Source organism: Delphinapterus leucas, chromosome 15 (genome assembly GCF_059928025.1).
Source record: "Delphinapterus leucas isolate spDelLeu-1000000601 "Yukka" chromosome 15, BTC_Dleu_Yukka2, whole genome shotgun sequence".
In the NCBI taxonomy this organism is placed as follows: Eukaryota; Metazoa; Chordata; class Mammalia; order Artiodactyla; family Monodontidae; genus Delphinapterus; species Delphinapterus leucas.
The window spans coordinates 16,312,943-16,331,632 of record NC_143143.1 but is presented as its reverse complement, the minus strand read 5'-3'; the positions used below and the strand labels follow the sequence as shown (position 1 = coordinate 16,331,632).

General features: G+C 42.6%; 1 protein-coding gene and 1 long non-coding RNA gene across 4 annotated transcripts in view; one reads left to right on the top strand and one right to left on the bottom strand.

The window, feature by feature from the left end:
* TMEM219 (transmembrane protein 219) overlaps window positions 1-1,363 on the bottom strand; it is a 10,849-nt gene extending 9,486 nt beyond the window's left edge. The window contains exons 1-2 of one of the 3 annotated variants that reach the window (XM_022588350.3): window positions 1,255-1,363; window positions 11-209 (exon numbers count right to left, since the gene is read on the bottom strand). In XM_022588350.3, the coding sequence (XP_022444058.1) occupies window positions 11-175 (165 nt within the window). In that variant the 5' untranslated portion in view covers window positions 176-209; window positions 1,255-1,363. The other 2 variants (XM_022588351.3, XM_022588349.3) reach the window with 2 other exon arrangements.
* On the top strand, window positions 1,282-18,690 carry LOC111182173 (uncharacterized). The gene is made up of 3 exons (XR_002646670.3): window positions 1,282-1,471; window positions 13,035-13,066; window positions 13,996-18,690. It is a non-coding gene; the product is annotated as an uncharacterized LOC111182173 (long non-coding RNA).

The following is an 18,690-nucleotide window of genomic DNA, read 5'->3' as shown; positions in this document are numbered from 1 at the left end:
GAGTACTCACCTGAGGGATGTCAGGGCTGCGCAGGCCAGTCTTGTGGGTGAGGAGGAAGCCACCAAGGCCCAGGCCAGAAAAGCCAAGGAGCAGCAAGATCAAAGTGGCACAGACCAGAGGTGGGTGGTGGGCCAGGCAGAGATGCAGGTTGTGCCCTGCCTGGCAGCTGCCCATGGGGAGCAGAGGGGTCTGGGCCTCCAGGGAGAGCCTGCTGGAGGACAGGAAGGGAGACCTGGACAAGAGCCTGCCAGTAAGAAGGCACTTACCCATTTTACTCAAAGGAAGTGAAAGCACCAAGAAGACAAGCGACTTGGCCAAGGCCACACAGCCAGTTAGTGGCAGAGCCAGGACAAGAACCCAAGGCTCTTGACTCCAAGTGTTCATCTCCAGGCACCACTCAATAAATGTTTGCTGCATTTCATTTCTGAAGTAATCAAGGTGGAAGCAGAGCAGAGCACGCTGTACTGGAAAAAGGAACTCGAAAAGGAGAATTCTCAACGGGAGAGATTCAGGAAGCAACTGTTCTGGGGCTAGGGTTTGGCTGAAGAACAGTTCCAGCTGATAGCCCAGACAAGGGAAGCGTCTGATGAAAAAGAACTCCACTTTGGAGCTAAACTCAATTTGAGTCCTCCTCTGCCACTCACTGGCTATGTGAGAAAAATCAGCGAACCTCTGCGAGCTTAAGAATCTGTGAAATGGGAGTTCTAAGAACATCAAGTAGTGAGGACTAAATGGATCAGATAAAACAGTTTGCATAGTACTTGGCCTTGCAGGAACTGAACAAATGTCCATTTCCTTTCTATTCCTCTGGGTCATATTGATCTTCAAAACCAGATGAAGCAAGGCAAAAAGACTGTGGGGAAAACTGAGGCTCGGGCACTTTTAACAAAGGAGTGGTAGGGCCAAGGTCTGAAACCCGTCTCCAGCTTCCAAGTGGAGTGCGCTTTCCCTGGTGAGAAGCAAGAGCCTGATGAAAAGGAACATCTGGAAGGCAAGATAAACATATGGGATGGGAGAGAAGGAGGGCTCCAGGGAAATGCAGGTGTCACAAACGCACAGCCCTGGCCCTGCCTCCCGTCCCGGAACATCTGTAAAGGGATAAAAGGTAGGAAGGAGGAGGGTAGAGCCTGAAGGTCGGCGGCTGTTGGTGCACCTAGGCCTCCCCTCCCCCGCAAAGCCCCTCCAGCAGAAACTCAACACCCATATCCCTTCCCGCTGTAGCAGCGTCGAGTCAGCTCGCCGCTCGCTCTCACCGCTCGCAGCCGGGCGGAGGCCGGCGCCCCCCGCGACGTCACGCGAGGAGTCGCGAAGGGGCGGGGTCCGTGCTCCCACCCCACCCCACCCTCAGTCTGCGGGATTCGCATGCGCAGTGCCCACGCGGGCGGCCGCCTCGCCCCTCCTGGTCAGGGTGGGGGCGTACCAAGAGGACATCCAATGCAGGGCCGAAGGGGAAAAATAACACCGCGGGAGGTGAGTAAAAGGGAGAGAGGCAAGGGAACTAGCCCTAGAGACGTTGTGAAACTGTTAACTCTCCATCCGGAGAGACCATTGGGGCATTTCAACGAGACTCTCGTCGCAGACAATTTTCTTTTGCTCGTCTCTCACCCGCACCAGTAGCACAGCCCAGCCGCGCCCTGGTTCCGGGTAAGGACTTGGGGTCCGCCCGGGGGCGGGGCTCAGGTCCTAGGACTCTGGCCTTCCGGGCTGGCCTTGGGGTTTGAGTTACGTTCTTCTCTGCAGTCTAATAGTGTTTAACGTGTACACCTCACGCTTGGTCCCTGGCTTTTGGCGACTCCTTAATGCATAGCTGCCAGGATCCTACATAGATCTGCATAGATCCTACAGCTGCAAGGCTGCTCAATAGAGATCTCTCATTTCACTTCTGCCCGCATTTTAGAGATGAGAACACGAGGTCCATCTTAACCTGAAATAGCGGGACACGTGGAGCCAAGAACTTCGGGTTCAAATCCTGACTCTGTCCCTGCCCCTACATAAGACATAACCGTGCTCTTCTGGGGACTGAGTTTACTCCTCTGTTAAAGGGGATCATCTTATCTATCTCACTTGTTGGATAGGAAGATTAAGAGGTAAAGTGTGGGAAAACATGAACCCAGTGAGCACACAACCAGAACTGGAAAAATGCTGTTTGAAACATAATCTGAGTATTCAATTCTACTGAGGCTTTCTTAAAGCAGAGACCATATCCTTCTGTACAGCCACCCAAAGTCCTCTCGTATATGGTCAAATGATATTCAACAAGGGTGCCAAGACCATTCAGTGGAGAAAAGCTTGTCTTTGCAACAAATGGTGTTAGGAAAACTGGATATCCACGTGCAAAAGAATGAAGTTATTAAACTCTTACTTTACACCCTATGCAAAAGTTAATTCAAAATGCATGGAAGGGGACTTCCCTGGCGGTCCAGTGGGTAAGATTCCTGGCTTCCACTGCTGGGGGCACCAGTTCCATCCCTGGTCAGGGAACTAAGATCCTAAATGCCGCATGGCCAAAAAAACAACCAAACAAAAAAACCCCCCAAATTCATGGAAGAACTAAATGTAAGAGCTGAAACTATACAACTGTTAGAAAGAAACATGGGAAAGCTTCATGATGTTGGATTTGGCAATGATTTCTTGAATATGACACCAAAAGCACAGACAGCAAAAGAAAAAAATAGATAAACTGGACTACATCAAAGTTTAAAACTTCTGTGCATGAAAAGACGCAACAGAGTGAAAAGGCTATCCATGGAATGGGAGGAAATATTTGCAAACTGTGAATCTGCTAAGGAGTTAATATCTAGAATATATAAAGAACTCCTACAACTCAACAACAACAGCAAAACCAACTTGATTAAAAAACGGGCAGGGGCTTCCCTGGTGGCGCAGTGGTTGAGAGTCCGCCTGCCGATGCAGGGGACACGGGTTCGTGCCCCGGTCCGGGAGGATCCCACGTGCCGCGGAGCGGCTGGGCCTGTGAGCCATGGCCGCTGAGCCTGCGCATCCGGAGCCTGTGCTCCACAACGGGAGAGGCCATGACAGTGGGAGGCCCGTGTACCAAAAAAAAAATAAGTAAATAAAACAAACAAAAAAACGGGCAAAGGGGCTTCTTGGTGGTGCAGCTGTTAAGAATCCTCCTGCCAATGCAGGGGACACAGGTTCGAGCCCTGGTCGGGGAAGATCCCACATGCCGCAGAGCAACTAAGCCTGTGCACCACAATAGTTGAGCCTGCGCTCTAGAGCCCGTGAGCCTCAACTACTGAAGCCCGCATGCCTAGAGCCCATGCTCTGCAACAGGAGAAGCTACCACAATGAGAAGCCCGCACAGCACAACAAAGAGTAGCCCCTGCTTGCCGCAACTAGAGAAAGCCCATGCGCAACAACAAAGACTCAACTCAGCCAAAAATAAATAAAATTAATTAATTAATTAAAAAAAAAACCGGCAAAGGACTTGAACAGACGTCTCTCCAAAGAAGATATACAAATGACAACACATAAGAAGATTCCCAACGTTACTAATCATTAGGGAAATGCAAATCAAAACCACAATTAGATACCACTTCATAGCTATTAGGATGGCTACTATCAAAAAAAAGAAAAAAGAAAAGGAAAATAACAAATGTTGACAAGGATGTGGAGAAAGTGGAACCCTTGTGCATTGTGGGTGGGAATGCAAAATGGTACATCTACTATGGAAAACAGACCAGTGTATCTTTGAAAATTTTTAAATAGAATTACCATATTATCAAGCAATTCCACTTTGGGGCATATACCCTCCAAAATTGAAAGTAAGGTCTCCAAGAGATATTTGTATACCATGTTCATAGCAGCATTATTCAAAAGACATAAAAGGTGGAAGCAACCCACGTGTCCATCGACAGATGAACAGATAAAAATATATGATATATACATAAAATGGAATATTATTCAGCCTTAAAAAAGGAAGGGCATTCTGACACATGGTACAACATGGATGAATCTTGAGGACATTATGCTAAGTGAAATAAGCCACTCACAAAAAGACAAATATTGCATGATTCCACTTATATGAGGTACAAAAAGTAGTCAGATTCATAGAGACAGAAAATAGAGTGGTGGGGGGAAAGGGGAATAGGGTGTTATTGTTTGATGGGTCCAGAGTTTGTGTTTTGCAAGATGAAAAGCATTCTGGAGATGGATGGTGGGGACCACTGCACAACAAGGTGAATGTACTTAACACTACTGAACTATACACTTAAAAATGATTAAGATTGTAAACTTTATGTGTATTTTGCCACAATTAAAAATAATGATTAAAAAACCTTGGGCGGGGGGTACTTCCCTGGTGGCGCAGTTGGTTAAGAATCCGCCTGCCAATGCAAGGGACACAGGTTCGATCCCTGGTCTGGGAAGATCCCACATGCTGTGGAGCAACTAAGCCTGCGAGCCACAACAACTGAGCCCACATGCTGCAACTACTGAAGCCCACACACCTAGAGCCCATGCTCCACAATGAGAGAAGCCACTGCAATGAGAAGCTCGCGCACTGCAACGAAGAGTGGCCCTCGCTCGCTGCAACCAGAGGGGGCCCGTATGCAGCAACAAAGACCCAACACAGCCAAAAATAAATTAATTAATTAATTAAAAAAAAAACCTGGGGGGGATTTATGGCACAGTCTCCTAGGATATAGTGGGTGTTTTATAAATGCCATTGATTGTTGCAATTCCAAGTGTAGGAAGTATTTTCTTCTCAAAGGAAAAATAAGTGTGGCTGTCAGAATTTTAGAATCTAGGAATTGGAAGGCACTTAATAACAAGTTCAACAATACCACCACCCTCCTTTATTTTCCAGATGCTAAACTGATGTCTGGAGAAGTTAAGGGACTTGCCCCAAGTCTCCCAGCCAGTTAAGCGTCATCCAGAACTACAGCCCAAGTGTCCCAACACTGAATCCAGTCCTTTCCCACTAAATCCTCCTTTGTCAGCCCTGCCAAGAGATCTCTCCTGAAAACCTACAAAAGTCTCTGCCCATTCACTCTCAGTCATGTCCATCCCAGTCTGGGCCAACTAGGTAAACTTTCCCCAGTCTTGATCTAGTCTCCCCACCTGCAACTCAGCTCCTGGAGTACTATGTTCTCACAAGCCCCAGGTTTTTTCATAGTTTGAGCACAGAGTATTCACTCAGTAAATATTTGTTGATTAATCTACTAAAAACAGCTTCATACAAGCCAGTTTCCCTGAGAACTCACCCATTTGCAGTCTCATTTTATGGTTGGGAGCATGTCTGCCCATGCTTAAATGTTTGTGAAGTTTAGGTTAAAATGTAAAAGAAAGTTTATTTGGTCAACAGTTATTTTTTTAGTGCCTTCTATGGTCCAGGTACAAAATTACTATCCAAATAGCAAATATGTTGTTAATGCTTCTACTTAATGACAAGTCTAATTTGTAGGGTAAGATAAGACATGAAAGTGCCCAGTAGTGCTAGTATACAATAGGAAGTCAAGAAATGATTTCCCCCCATTATTCTTGTGCTACAGAGTAATTAGGCGTATTTGGACAGCAGTTTCCATAAATGACAGTAATTGATATTTACTTGCCAAACCAAACAAATCCTATGGACTGGTAGAGGCAGACTGGTTAGAGCAAGAAACTGCCTCGAGGTCTGAGAATCAGGGTAAATGGATGTGAACAAATGTCTATGTATTTAAAAAAAAAAAAGTTGGAGGAGAGCAGGTGAAGACACAAAAATTGGTTGTGCACTATAATGCTCAAGCATTACACCAACATTCTGAGTTAATCCACTCAGCAGGCCCTCAAAGGATGTTATTGTGGAAACCTGGTCCTAGACATGTTTAATATAACCAAGGTCACACAGATAGTAGGTGGCAGAAGTTGGCTTATGATTCAAGCTTGACTACAGCCTATCATGTGAGAATCAGAAAGCTGATGGATAAGGGAATCAACCAGTTCCTTGAAAGGAATCACAGGAGGGATTCCTCAGTCACTCCACAGTGATAAATTCCTCTCAGAGCTCTGGCCCAGATAAAACTTCTCTAAGGGATCTGTTTGATTTTTTTCCTTCCAAATTATTGTCTTAAAATCTGGGGGGACTAAAGACCCTTTTGAGACTCCAATGAAAGCTTTTCATTTAGTCAGCCAGATATTCATTCAATAAACATCTGTGAGCTGCCAGGCTCTATTCTGTGAGCTAGGAATACAATGGTGAACAAAGTATTCAGGATCCCTGGCCTCCTGGAACTATAATCTGCTTCTGGACCCTCTCCCTGGAAAAATGCACTTTCATCTAAACATTTGCATGCAGTTTAAATCAGTGGAACCTCAGTCCTCTTGGAGCTCATCCTTGGACAAGAGCCCCTAGATACTTAATAACGTTCCTTCTACCCTAGTTAAACCTCAGTTTTGTGTTTAGTTTCATATCAGCACTGCTTGATAACATTACTGCTTTCTCCCTTTATGACTTGGTTTCATCCATTCAATCAACCAATTCATTCATTCAATAAATATCTGAACACTTGCTAACTGCCAGGCACTTGGTTAGGTACTAAGGGAAGCCATATTTCCTACCAATGAAATGCCTTAGTGAAAGAGGCAGACACACAAAAAAATTATGATAAAATGTCTAATACTGTAATAGATATATAATCACATAACATATAGTAACAATAGCTACCCACTACTGAATAACTTCTAAATGGGTCAAGCATTTAATGGCCTTTAAATGTTACCTCTTTCAACCATGCCAATAACAAAATATTATCCCTACTTTACAGATGAAAAAACCAAGGCTTAGCAATGTTAGGAAACTTGCCAATGGTCTCCAGCTAGTCAATAGCTACATGTAATACACACACACACACACACACACACACACACACACATAATAAAAATATTGGGGAAAAAAGGAAAACATGTCTATAAGCCTGGGATAAGAGATACTTTCTCAAGCAGGACACATATATACAGAAACCATAAATGAAAAAATTGATAAACTTAACTGTTTAAAATTTAAAACTTCTATATGATAAAAAAAAAACAACATGTAACTGAGAAGTGGGAGAAAATAACTGCAATATATATTAATAGTCAAGAGATTAGTAGTAACTGATATGTTGTCCCCCTGAGGTAAAATTTACATAGTGTGAAATGCACAGATCTTAAGTATAAAATTTCATAAATTTTAACAAACGTAATGCCCATGAAAACACCTCAATCAATATAGAAAACACTTGCATCACTCCCAGAACTTCCCTCATTCTCCTTCACTCCTTACCTTCTCTGTCCAAAGGCCATCACTATTCTGATTCTATCAACAAATCTTTAATTTTTTTCCTTAAAATGTTCAAATTCTCTTACTAGGTTGTAAGTTTCCTTAAAGGAGGACCTGTTTCTTTTTCTCCTTTAGGTTGTGTGTGTGTGTGTGTTAAAATATATATAACATAAACTTGGCCATTTTAACCATTTTGAAGTGTACAATTCAGTGGAATCGGTTACATTCACAATGTTGTGCAACCATCACTACAATTTATTTCCAAAACTTTTTTATCACCCCAAACAGAAATTAGGTAACCATTAAGCAATAATATCCCCCCTGACCCAGACCCTAATAACCTCTTATTTACTTTCTATCTTTATGAATTGCCTATTCTAAGATATTTCATATAAGTGGAATCATGATATTTGTCTTTTTGTGTCTGGCTTATTTCACGTAGCATCATGTCTTCAAGGTTCATCCATTTATAGCATGTGTAAGAATTTCTTTCCTTTTTAAGGCTGAATAATATTTCAATGCAGATACTACATTTTCTTTATTCATTCATGTGTTGGTGGACACTTAGATTTTTTCCACACTTTGGCTATTGTGAATAATTCTGTTATGAACACTGGTGTACAGGCGTCTGTTTGAGCCCTTGTTTTCAAATCTTTATATGACTGGGAGTGGAATTGCTTGGTTATATGGTAATCCTATGTTTAACTCTTTGAGAAACTGCCCAACTGTTTCCCACAGCAGCTGCACCATTTTACATTCCCACCAGCAATACACAAGGGTTCCAATTTCTCCACATTCTTACCAACATGTTATTATCTTTTTGATAATAGCCACCCTAGTGCTTTGGAGGTGGTATCTCATTGTGGTTTTTATTTGCATTTCCCTAATGACTAACGGTATTGAACACTTTTCACGTGCTTATTTGTCATTTGTATATCTTAGCTGGTAAAAAAAAAAAAAAAAAAAGATATTAAATTGTCTAGAAGGACAAACAGGGCCAGTCATTAACTTTAGAGAGGTAGGTGGCAGTAGTAATTTTGCTTTGTCCTAAAAAGGAATTTATTTGTTACTAATGTAATTTGAACTTAATAAAAACTTCTTTTTCATCAATGGCTTCAGTTAGTGTATGATTAGTGTATGATGATGCTATACACTAATGATTCAGAAATCCCTATCTCTAAGCCATACATTGAAGTTTAATGTCCATATTTTCATATTTTTACTATAAAGCTGCATTCACTCAACATACGTTTGTTGGGTACCCACTGTGTGCCATGGACTGTTCTAAGTGCTGGGGATCCAGTAGTGAATGTAACAAACATCTCTAGCCTGAGGAATTTATATCTTTGTTTACACTTGGTGTCATCTAGGCACCTCACTTAGCATGTTCAAAACTGAACTCAGGGAGAGACATCAGTGAAAAGGACAGAGTAGGTACCTCTAGTAGCCATACCTCCCCAGAATTACCGAAAAACCCTGGGAAAAACTGTCAGAATGAACATATCAGAACTCTGGGAGATAGTCAAAGGTTTATAACAGGGCTTCCCTGGTGGCGCAGTGGTTGACAGTCCGCCTGCCGATGCAGGGGATATGGGTTCGTGCCCCGGTCCGGGAAGATTGCCACATGCCGTGGAGCGCCTAGGCCCGTGAGCCATGGCCACTGAGCCTGCGCGTCCGGAGCCTGTGCTCCGCAACAGGAGAGGCCACAACAGTGAGAGGCCCATGTACCACAAAAAAAAAAAAAAAAAAAAAAAGGTTTATAACAACTAAGTGAATGCTTAATCAAGAGAAAGGTCACAGAAACAGGGTAGGATAGCTTTGTGGTGTTTTAATGTTAGCTTTGCTCCACTTCCCTCCTGGCACAGTGGCAGTCTTAAAGACAGAAGCCTGTGCTCCTGGTGTGGGTATCTGGCCCCAGAGACAACCGAGTGAATCTTGTTCCCAGGAATTATGTTTGTTTGTTCTGACCTACCCATGGGTTCCCTGAAGGACTGATGCACCTGTTTTGCCTAACTCAGAACACTCTCAGGGCAGAGACATACCTTCATGGAGAATATTCCTAGAAAACATTAAAAGCCAAATGAACAAGCCAATGCCATCCAAGACAAAAGAGAACAGGTGAGACAAACAAGAGACATACAAAACTCCAGAGAGGAAAAAAAAAAAAGGGAAATGAGGATCTTTGGTAAATAGGGCTTTGAAAAGCTCCCACATCCAGGACAGGATGCATGCTCAGAAAATGCCTGAGAAGACCATAGCTTTCACCTCTGGCTGGTCTCTAGGTTCAGCACAGCAGGAAGTGAAGGCTAAGGCAGAGCTGTAAATGGCCTGGCTAAGTGTTGAAGGAGTGCACCGACACAGAGACAATCTGCAAAGACCTGGAAAGTATTTTTTCTTTTCCTCTCCTCTCTTCCCCACCCCCTTTTCTTCTCCTTTTCTCTCTCTTTTCTCCACAACATCATTTCAAAATGTTCAGTTTTCAGCAAAAAATTAGCATGCAAAGAAACAATAAAATACAGCCCATTCACAGGAAAAAGAAAGTAATAGAAACTGTCCCTGGGAAGCACAGATTCTGGACTTACTAGACAAAGACTTTAAATCAACTGTCTATAATGTGCTCAACAAGCTAAAGACATGGACAAAGAACTAAAGGAAACCAGGAGAACAATGTCTCAACAAATAGAGAATATCAATAAAGAGCTAGAAATTATAAAAAAAGAACTAAATAGAAACTTAGGAACTGAAAAGTACAATAATGTTTTTAAAAAGTACAATGATGTTTTAAAATGTACACAGAATTTGTTTTAGTTGGGTATGATAAGACAACAGACACAGAAATTAATGTCATGAAAGGAGAAGTTTTTATACTCAGAGATACCTAGAAGCAAAAGGCAAAGCACACCACACAGGGCAACATGGGGAAGCACCAGGGTCGGTCAGGAGGCAGTGGGAGTGGGAAGAAAATGTGGGGCAAGAGCCCCACATTTTGTGGAAACATGAGAAGGAATGGATGAAGCAGGGTAAGCATACTCTGGATTGGTTAGTTTGATTAACTTCACTGGGTTCTTGGGTGTTGGAGCTGTCCCTGTTCTCTGGTATCTGGCCCTGGGGTGATTAGGACAGAGGGATAGTGGCCTAGAGTGTAAGAGGTTTGATAAAGGAGGTGGTTGGGGGTGTAGGCTTTGATTTGGTTGACTTGCATATGAAAGACACACTTGCAGATGAGTCCTTTCCTCTCTCTAGGAACTGGCTAGCCCTCAGAGGTGCAGTATCTTCCAGGTCAGCAAGACCCCAAATGTCAAAGCGTCAGGAAATACTAAAATGAAAAATTCGTTAGAGCAGTTCAAAGAAGATGTGAGCAGACAGAAGAAAGAATCAGTGAACTTGAAGATAGGTCAAGTGAAATTATTCAATCTGAGGAGCATAAAGAAAAAAGAATGAATGAAAATAAAGGAAGCCTGAGAAACTTGTGGGACACCATCAATAATACTAATATGAAAGTAATGGGAACCCTACATGGAGACGAGAGAGAAAAAAGGGCAGAAAGAATATCTGAAGAAAGAGTAGTTGAAAATTTCCCAAATTTTATTTTTATATATAGGCACCCAAGAAGCTTCATGAACTCCAAGTAGGATAAACTCATAGATCCGCACAGACACGTGATAATCAAGCTGTCCAAGGCCAAAGCTAAAGAGAAAATACGGAAAGCAACAAAAGAGAAGCAACTTGTAATGTACAAGGGATCTTCAATAGATTAATAGACAATTTCTCATCAGAAAACATGGTAGTCAGAAATCAGTGGGATGACATACTTAAAATGCAGAAAGAAAAAAACTGTCAACTAAGAATTCTATATCTTGCAAAACTGTCCTTCAAGAATAAAGGAGGGACTTCCCTGGTGGTCCAGTGGGTAAGAATCCGCACTCCCAATGCAGGGGGCCCGGGTCTGATCCCTGGTAGGGGAACTAGATCCCACATGCATGCTGCAACTACGAGTCCGCATGCCACAACTAAGACCCAGCGTAGCCTAAAAAAAAAAAAAGAATAAAGGAGAAATTAAGAGTCCCACATAACCAAAAGTTCACTACTAACAGACTTGCCCTACAAATGCTAAAGGGAGTCCTTCAGGCTGAAATGAAAGGACACTAAACAGTTACTTGAAGCTATACAAAGAAATAAAGAATACTGGTAAAGGTAACTACACAGGTAAATATAAAAGTCAGTATACTTGGCTTTGTAACTCCTCATTTTTTCCTATATGACTTATAAGACAAATGCATAAAATGATAATTTAGATCTGTTAACTGACACACAATGTATAAAGATATAATCTGTGATAATAACAATATAAAGGGAGAGGGACAGAGCTGTATAGGAGCAGAATTTTTGTATGGTATGAAGCTAAGCTGTGTTAATTCAAACTAGGTTGTTATAAGTTTAAGATGCTCATTGTAATTCTGAGGGTAACCACTAAGAAAATGATTATAAAATATACAGAAAAGGAAATGAAAAGGGAATGAAAATGGTACATTACTAAAAATAAAAATCAAATAAACATAAAAGTAATGGAGGAACTGAAGAACAAAAAAGATATACAGAAAACAAATGACAAAATGGCAGAAGTAAGTTCTTCCTTATCAGTAATTACTTTAAATGTAAAAGGATTAAACTCTCCAGTCAAAAGGCAGAGATTGGCAGAATGGATTTAAAAAAAGAAAAAATTTGTATGCTATTTACAGGAGCCTCATTTTAGAGTCAAAGACACAAACAAGTTGAAAGTAAAAGGATAGAAAAAGATATTCCATACAAATAGTAACCAAAAGAGAGCCAGGGATGGCTATGCTAACATCAGACAAAATAAACTTTAAGTCAAAAATTGTTTCAAGACACAAAGAAGAACATTATATATTGATGAAAGTGTCAATTAATCAAGAAGATATAACAATTATAAACTTTATACACACCTATCAACAGAACCCCAAAGTATATGAGGGCATGGGACTTCCCTGGCAGTCCACTGGTAAGACTTCACGCTTCCAATGCAGGGGGCACGGGTTTGATCTCTGGTCGGGGAACTAAGATCCCATATGCCACAGAGCACAGCCAAAAAAAAAAAAACAAAACAAAATACATGAGGGCAGCTGTATGGCCTGGAGCTCCCGCCATAGCAGCAACGTACACTCCAAGTCCTTCTGTGTCTGTTTCTTGTTCAAGTCCTTGATTAAGTTCTAGAGATGGATTGTGGTGATAGCTGCACAATGTGAATGTATGTAATGCCACTGAACTGTATACTTAAAGATGGTTAAAACGGTAAATTTTATATTCTGTGTATTTTACCACAGTAAAAAACTGGAGGAAAAAAATGAAACACCGACACATGCTACAACATGGATGAACCCGGAAAACATTATGCTAAGTGAAAGAGGCCAGACACAAAAGTGTACATATTGTATTATTTCATTTATATGAAATATCCAGAAATGGCAAATCCATAGAGACAGAAAGCAGATTGGTAGTTGCCAGGGGATGGGCAGAAAGGAGACTAGGAAATAACTGCTTAATGGGTTTAGGGTTTCCTTTGGGGTGATGAAAATATGTTGGAACTAGATAGGTGTGATAATTGCACAACACTGTGAATGTACTTAATGCCACTGAATTGTACTCTTTAAAATGGTAAATTGTATATTATGTGTATTTTTCCACTATTCAAAAAACTGAGCTTATTACTTTTCCTTAATATATACTCCTTTTACTGCATCTTCATCTCAGGTAACAGGAGAACCATCGACCCAGTCTCCCAGGTAAGAAACCTATGAGTCAGCCTTGACTCCACCCTCTCCCTTTACCCCACCCATTGCATCCACCATCAGAATTGTCTCTGGTACCCTTCCCCTCCTCTCCATGCCTACTGCATTAGGACTACTGCAGCTATCTCCTAACCCTTCTCACTGCCTCCAGTTTCTCCCCCCTTCAATACATCACGCACATTGCCTACTCAATTAGCTTTCTAAAAGAGCAATCTCAAGATTCCACTGCCCTCCTAAAGACCTCTGCTGACTCCAGGAGAAAGTTCCACCTCCTGGGACATCCTTCACAACCTAGCCTCAACCACCCAGCATCATCTTTCCATTTTTCACTCCAGCCACATAAACATCTTGCACTTCTAGCTCTTCCACACCGCCACAGTTTAGGCTAGCACTGTACTCTTCATGGAACACACTTACTTCTACCTTGTACAGTTTCTCTTTCTTCAAACAACCTCAAAGGTCACAGCCACTGTGATGTTTTTCCTCCACCCTCAGAATTGAGCCTCCACCCCCATCATGCTTCCACAACACTCCTTTCATTACAGTACACGGCACCTTGCATTTTAACTTTCTTGTAGAAAATCTATCTCCTTTGGGTTGTGAATTCCTGAAAGGCAAAGACTGTGTCACATCCTCCTCATCTCTATAACCTCAACACTCAATACAGTACCTGGCACATGGTATTCTAAAAATGTTGGTGAATTCTCTCTCCCATTCCCCCCAGCAACTGTTCTAAATCTCTCCCACTCTCCTCAAATCCTTTTTCCAACCTCTGAAACGTCCATCTGAACTGTCAGCAGATGATCTTACCAGAAAGAGGCCATCACTTATGAAATCCTTTATCATCTACACTTGTCACACAGCCCCTCACCTTACATACCCTGCATACCTGTCCAAACTTTCCTCCTTGTCTCTGTTCACAGTGGAAGATGTGTCCCTCCTCCAGCCCAAAGCCAACCCCTCCACTGTGCTCCAGATCCCCTCTCATCTCTCACTGCTTCCTCAGTCATCCTTCTCGGGCTTTCCTGGTGGTGCGGTGGTCAAGAATCTGCCTGCCAATGCAGGGGACACGGGTTCGGGCCCTGGTCCGGGGAGATCCCACATGTCGCGGAGCAACTAAGTCCATGCACCACAACTACTGAGCCTGCGCTCTAGAGCCCGCATGCCGCAACTACTGAGCCTGCATGCTGGAACTACTGAAGCCCATGCGCAACAAGAGAAGAGCCCATGCTCCGCAACAAGAGAAGCCACCGCAATGAGAAGCCTGCGCACTGCAATGAAGAGTAGCCCCTGCTTGCCGCAACTAGAGAAAACCTGCACGCCGCAACGAAGACCCAACACAGCCAAAAAAATTAAAGAAATAAAAAGAAATAAATATTTTTAAATGTTAAAAAAAGCAACTATATTCCTATTTAAAAAAATCATCCTTCTCTCCTTTTCCACCCATATTCATTCAGCAAATATTTACAGAGCAACTCTTTGTGTCTGGTACTGGGCTTATAATGGCGAATGAGTTAGATAATGCTCCAGACCTCATAAAGCTTCTACTGTAGTGAGAAAGATAGACAAGTAAATCTGAAATGGATATAAAGGAAATGAATATGAAGATACAGGGAATAAGAGACAGGTCACTTTAAATAAGAAGATCAGAGAAGGTTTTTTTTTTTTGTGGACGTGACATTTGAGCTGATGCCTGAAGGATGTGAATGAGTTCTCTGTGTGAAGGTCTGGGGGATGAGGATTCCAGGTAGAAGGAACAGCAATGCGAGGACCCAGAGAGAAAAAACAAGCCAAGGTTGTCTCTATGGCCTATAAGGCCCTCCAAGCTCCAGCCCCCTATCATCTCTCTGACCCCATTTCCTACTGTCCTCTCCCTCTCTCAGTCCACTGGCCTCCTTGCTGCTTTTCAATTATGTCAGGTCTACTCTCATCCTAGAGCCTTTGTGCTGCTGGCTCTTCTCACTGCCTGCAGTTTTCCTTAGATATCTGCTTGGCTAACTTGCTCACTTTCTTCAAGCCTTTTCTCAAAGGTCACCTTCTCGACAAGGGCTACCCGACTACTTTACTTAAAATTGCTATTCACGTCCCCCTCCATCACAGACACTCCTGATCCCCTTACCCTACTTTGCTTTTTATTTTTCTATAGTGCCCATCACCTTGTAACATACTACATAATTTATTTATTCATTAAGTCTACTGTTTACTGGCTGCCCCCTCACTAGAACATTAACTTCATGAGGGCAGGAATCTATGGCCACTAATGTATCCTAAGGACTCAGACAGTGCTTGGCACGTAGAAGGCGCTACACACAAATCTGTTAAATAAATGAATTCTTCAAAGCTTATTTCAGATATCAGGTTCTTCACAAAGTTTTCCCCGGCTGTGAACAGTCCCCACTTTTCCCCAAACATGAAATTAACCCCTCCCTTCTTTGGGCTACCTTTGTACCTGTACCACTGTTGCATTTTCCAGATAATATTATAGTCTGAAAAAAAAAATTATAGTTTGTATGTCTATATCAAGGCAAGGTTCGGGACCCATCTAATTTATTTCTACATTCTTGTAGAATTATTATTATTATTTTTTTATTTTTTAAAGGTTAGGAGAAGCAGCTGAGATGACAGCTAACCTGACAGCCCTGCTTCTTTTTTTTTTTTTTAATTTATTTATTTATTTATTTATTTTTGACTGTGTTGGGTCTTCGTTTCTGTGCGAGGGCTTTCTCTAGTTGCGGCAAGCGGGGGCCACTCTTCATCGCGGTGGGCGGGCCTCTCACTGTCGCGGCCTCTCTTGTTGTAGAGCACAGGCTCCAGATGCGCAGGCTCAGTAGTCATGGCTCACGGGCCTAGTTGCTCCGCGGCATGTGGGATCCTCCCAGATCAGGGCTCGAACCCGTGTCCCCTGCATTGGCAGGCAGACTCTCAACCACTGCGCCACCAGGGAAGCCCCTAGAATCATTATTATTGCCATCTCAGGGCCTGGCAATAATATATGTGTATTATTTTGATGAATAAACTAATAAAGCCACACCAAGATCAAAAGTCTGGAAATACTCTGTTGGTGAGGTTGTGGGAAAATAGGCCCGCCCATAATGTTGATGGGAGTGTAAACTGACTGACTTACGCTCTCTGCAGGACAAAGTGAAAATATCTATCAAGCTGAACATAAATTTTGACCCAGAAATTCTACTTTTAGGAACTTATCACATTTACTCATTCAAGTATTCCAAGAAATATTACAAAGATATTCACTGAGGTATGGTTTATAATATTAAAAAAAACTTAATTGTCCCACCAGTAGGGCCTTATACAAATTATAGTATATCCGTAATAGAATACTACTCTGAAGCTGCTATATGGGATGAGACATATCTATTTGTACAAACATGGAATAAGCTCCAAGATATATCAAGTGGAAAGAGTATAATGCAGGAAAACGTATAGTATGCCAATATGTGTGTTTCACAAAAGGGAGGACATTAGGTACACACGTGCTTGTATGTACATAGAATATCTTGGAAAGATAAACAAGAAACTCTGAACAGTGGCTGCCTCTAGAGAGGAGGACTAGAGTATTAGAGGTCAAGGTGGGGGAAAACCTTATTTTACACTGTATACTCTGTTACTGTTTGAACTCTTTATCATGTATATTACCCTTCCAATAATAATTTAAATTTTTTTAATGATAAAAGAAGCCTCAAAGGTGCATATTGGGCAAGGATGGATAAGGATTCAACCCTCCATTGCCTTAGGTGATTGATTGATAGAAAAATGTCACATCGTTTTTAGAACTTTCTGTCTTCAGTCTCTCTGTCTCTCTCTCAGTGAGAAAGGAGATAAGAATGGGACTGGAGACTTGGACTGGGAACTTGATCTTGCCACTGAGCCACTCCTTGAAAGATGGTGGCCACGGCTCACTGGACAGTATCCAAAGTATCTTGATTCAGGTGTTAAGATCCATATATTATGTGAGAGGCAGTCAGGGGTTCCCTGTAGTGGCTATATTCTGAGTAATCAGTCTCTTCTACAGTAAGGCCCAGACTGACATTATGAGCACAGGAAGGCTGTAATGAGCCCAAGAGCCAGCACTGGCCAGGGGGCTCTGGGCTGCAAAGGGGGCTGGGGCTAGCTCCAGCCCTAGGGAAACTGTTTTGTCATGCAGGGAAACTGAGGCAGAAACCTTGGCCCATGAAGAAGAGGAAAAGGGAAAGGCAGGGGTTTGGTGGGCTTAAGGGTTCCCAGGGCTCACCTCAGGTAGTCAGAGGAAGGCTAAAGTCCCTGGGCTTTTTGGAGAACAGAATGAATGGAGGATGTATGGTGTGTGGAATGGCAGGGATACAGAAAGGGAAGTGAGTTAGTGGGGTATAAACCATCACTTAGCCTAAAGCCTTTTCTGTTCCTTCCCATCTTCACAGGCCAAAGCAGATATCATAGAATTGGGTCCCTTGCTCCTATGATTCCAGGGCTGGCAGAGTCCTTAAAGATATTTTAGCCAACACCCTGAGTTATGCTAGAATCCTTCTAGGCTCAATTCATACACTCACAGAACTAGCAATGCCCTCAGAGACCACAGGACCTGGTATACAAGGCTCTTCTGCTTTCTTCTCAGGAGAAGCAGGCCTGGAAGGATTTTCCCCACAGCCTTTCTCTGCCAGGCTCAAGCTCCAGCTCCCAGTAAGAAGCCCATACCTGAGACAGCTCCACTTTCTTCTCCTCCAGAGCCAGCTTAAAGTCAGGAGACGGCACAACGCTGAGAAGCCCAGAAAATCCCCCAGATTCCTCTGTGATCAGGCCAACTTCATTAAAATGAACTTTGTTCCCTGAGGATTCGATCATGGAGGTGTTATTGTTTGCTTGATCACAGTTCCTATGGCTACCAGCTGACAGTGAGAAGGGAACAGGTATACATCAGCATCTTCCTGTAAAATAGGGATCTGACCTCATTTATAGGCAAACAGGCAGCAGTCAACCTTGCAACTGGCACAGCATGAATAGAGTCAAGAGAGTTCTGAATGATTTAAGTAGAAAAGAACATTAAATGAAATAGTACATGTGAAAGTATGTGTTCTATCCCTGGTTCAGCTTACATCCTGAAGCTGTTAACCATTCACAGCAGTATCAACCTTCATATCCAGAGGGGAGATCATCCAACTGAAAGGTTACAAACTGGCAGCCCTCAGGCCAAATAAAACCCATAAACCTAGTTTGTATGATTTCATAGTGCTTAAAACTTGTTTTGGGAGATTGGGATTGATATATATACACTAATATGTATAAAATAACTAATAAGAACCTGCTGTATAAAAAAATTAAAATTCAAAAATTCAAAGAAGAAAAAAACTTGTTTTGAGTCAACTTTTAAAAACTCAGTATCTTTTCAGAACTTCCCTGGTGGTCCAGTGGTAAAGAATCCTCCTTCCAATGCAGGGAATGGGGGTTCGACCCCTGGTCAGGGAACTAAGATCCCACATGCCGCGGGGCAGCTAAGCCCGCGGGCCACGACTGCTGAGCTCGTGCGCCTCAGTGAGAGAGCCCGTGTGCCGCAAACTACAGAACCCATACACTCTGGAGCCCACGTGCCACAACTAGAGAGAGAAAACCCACATGCCACAACTAGA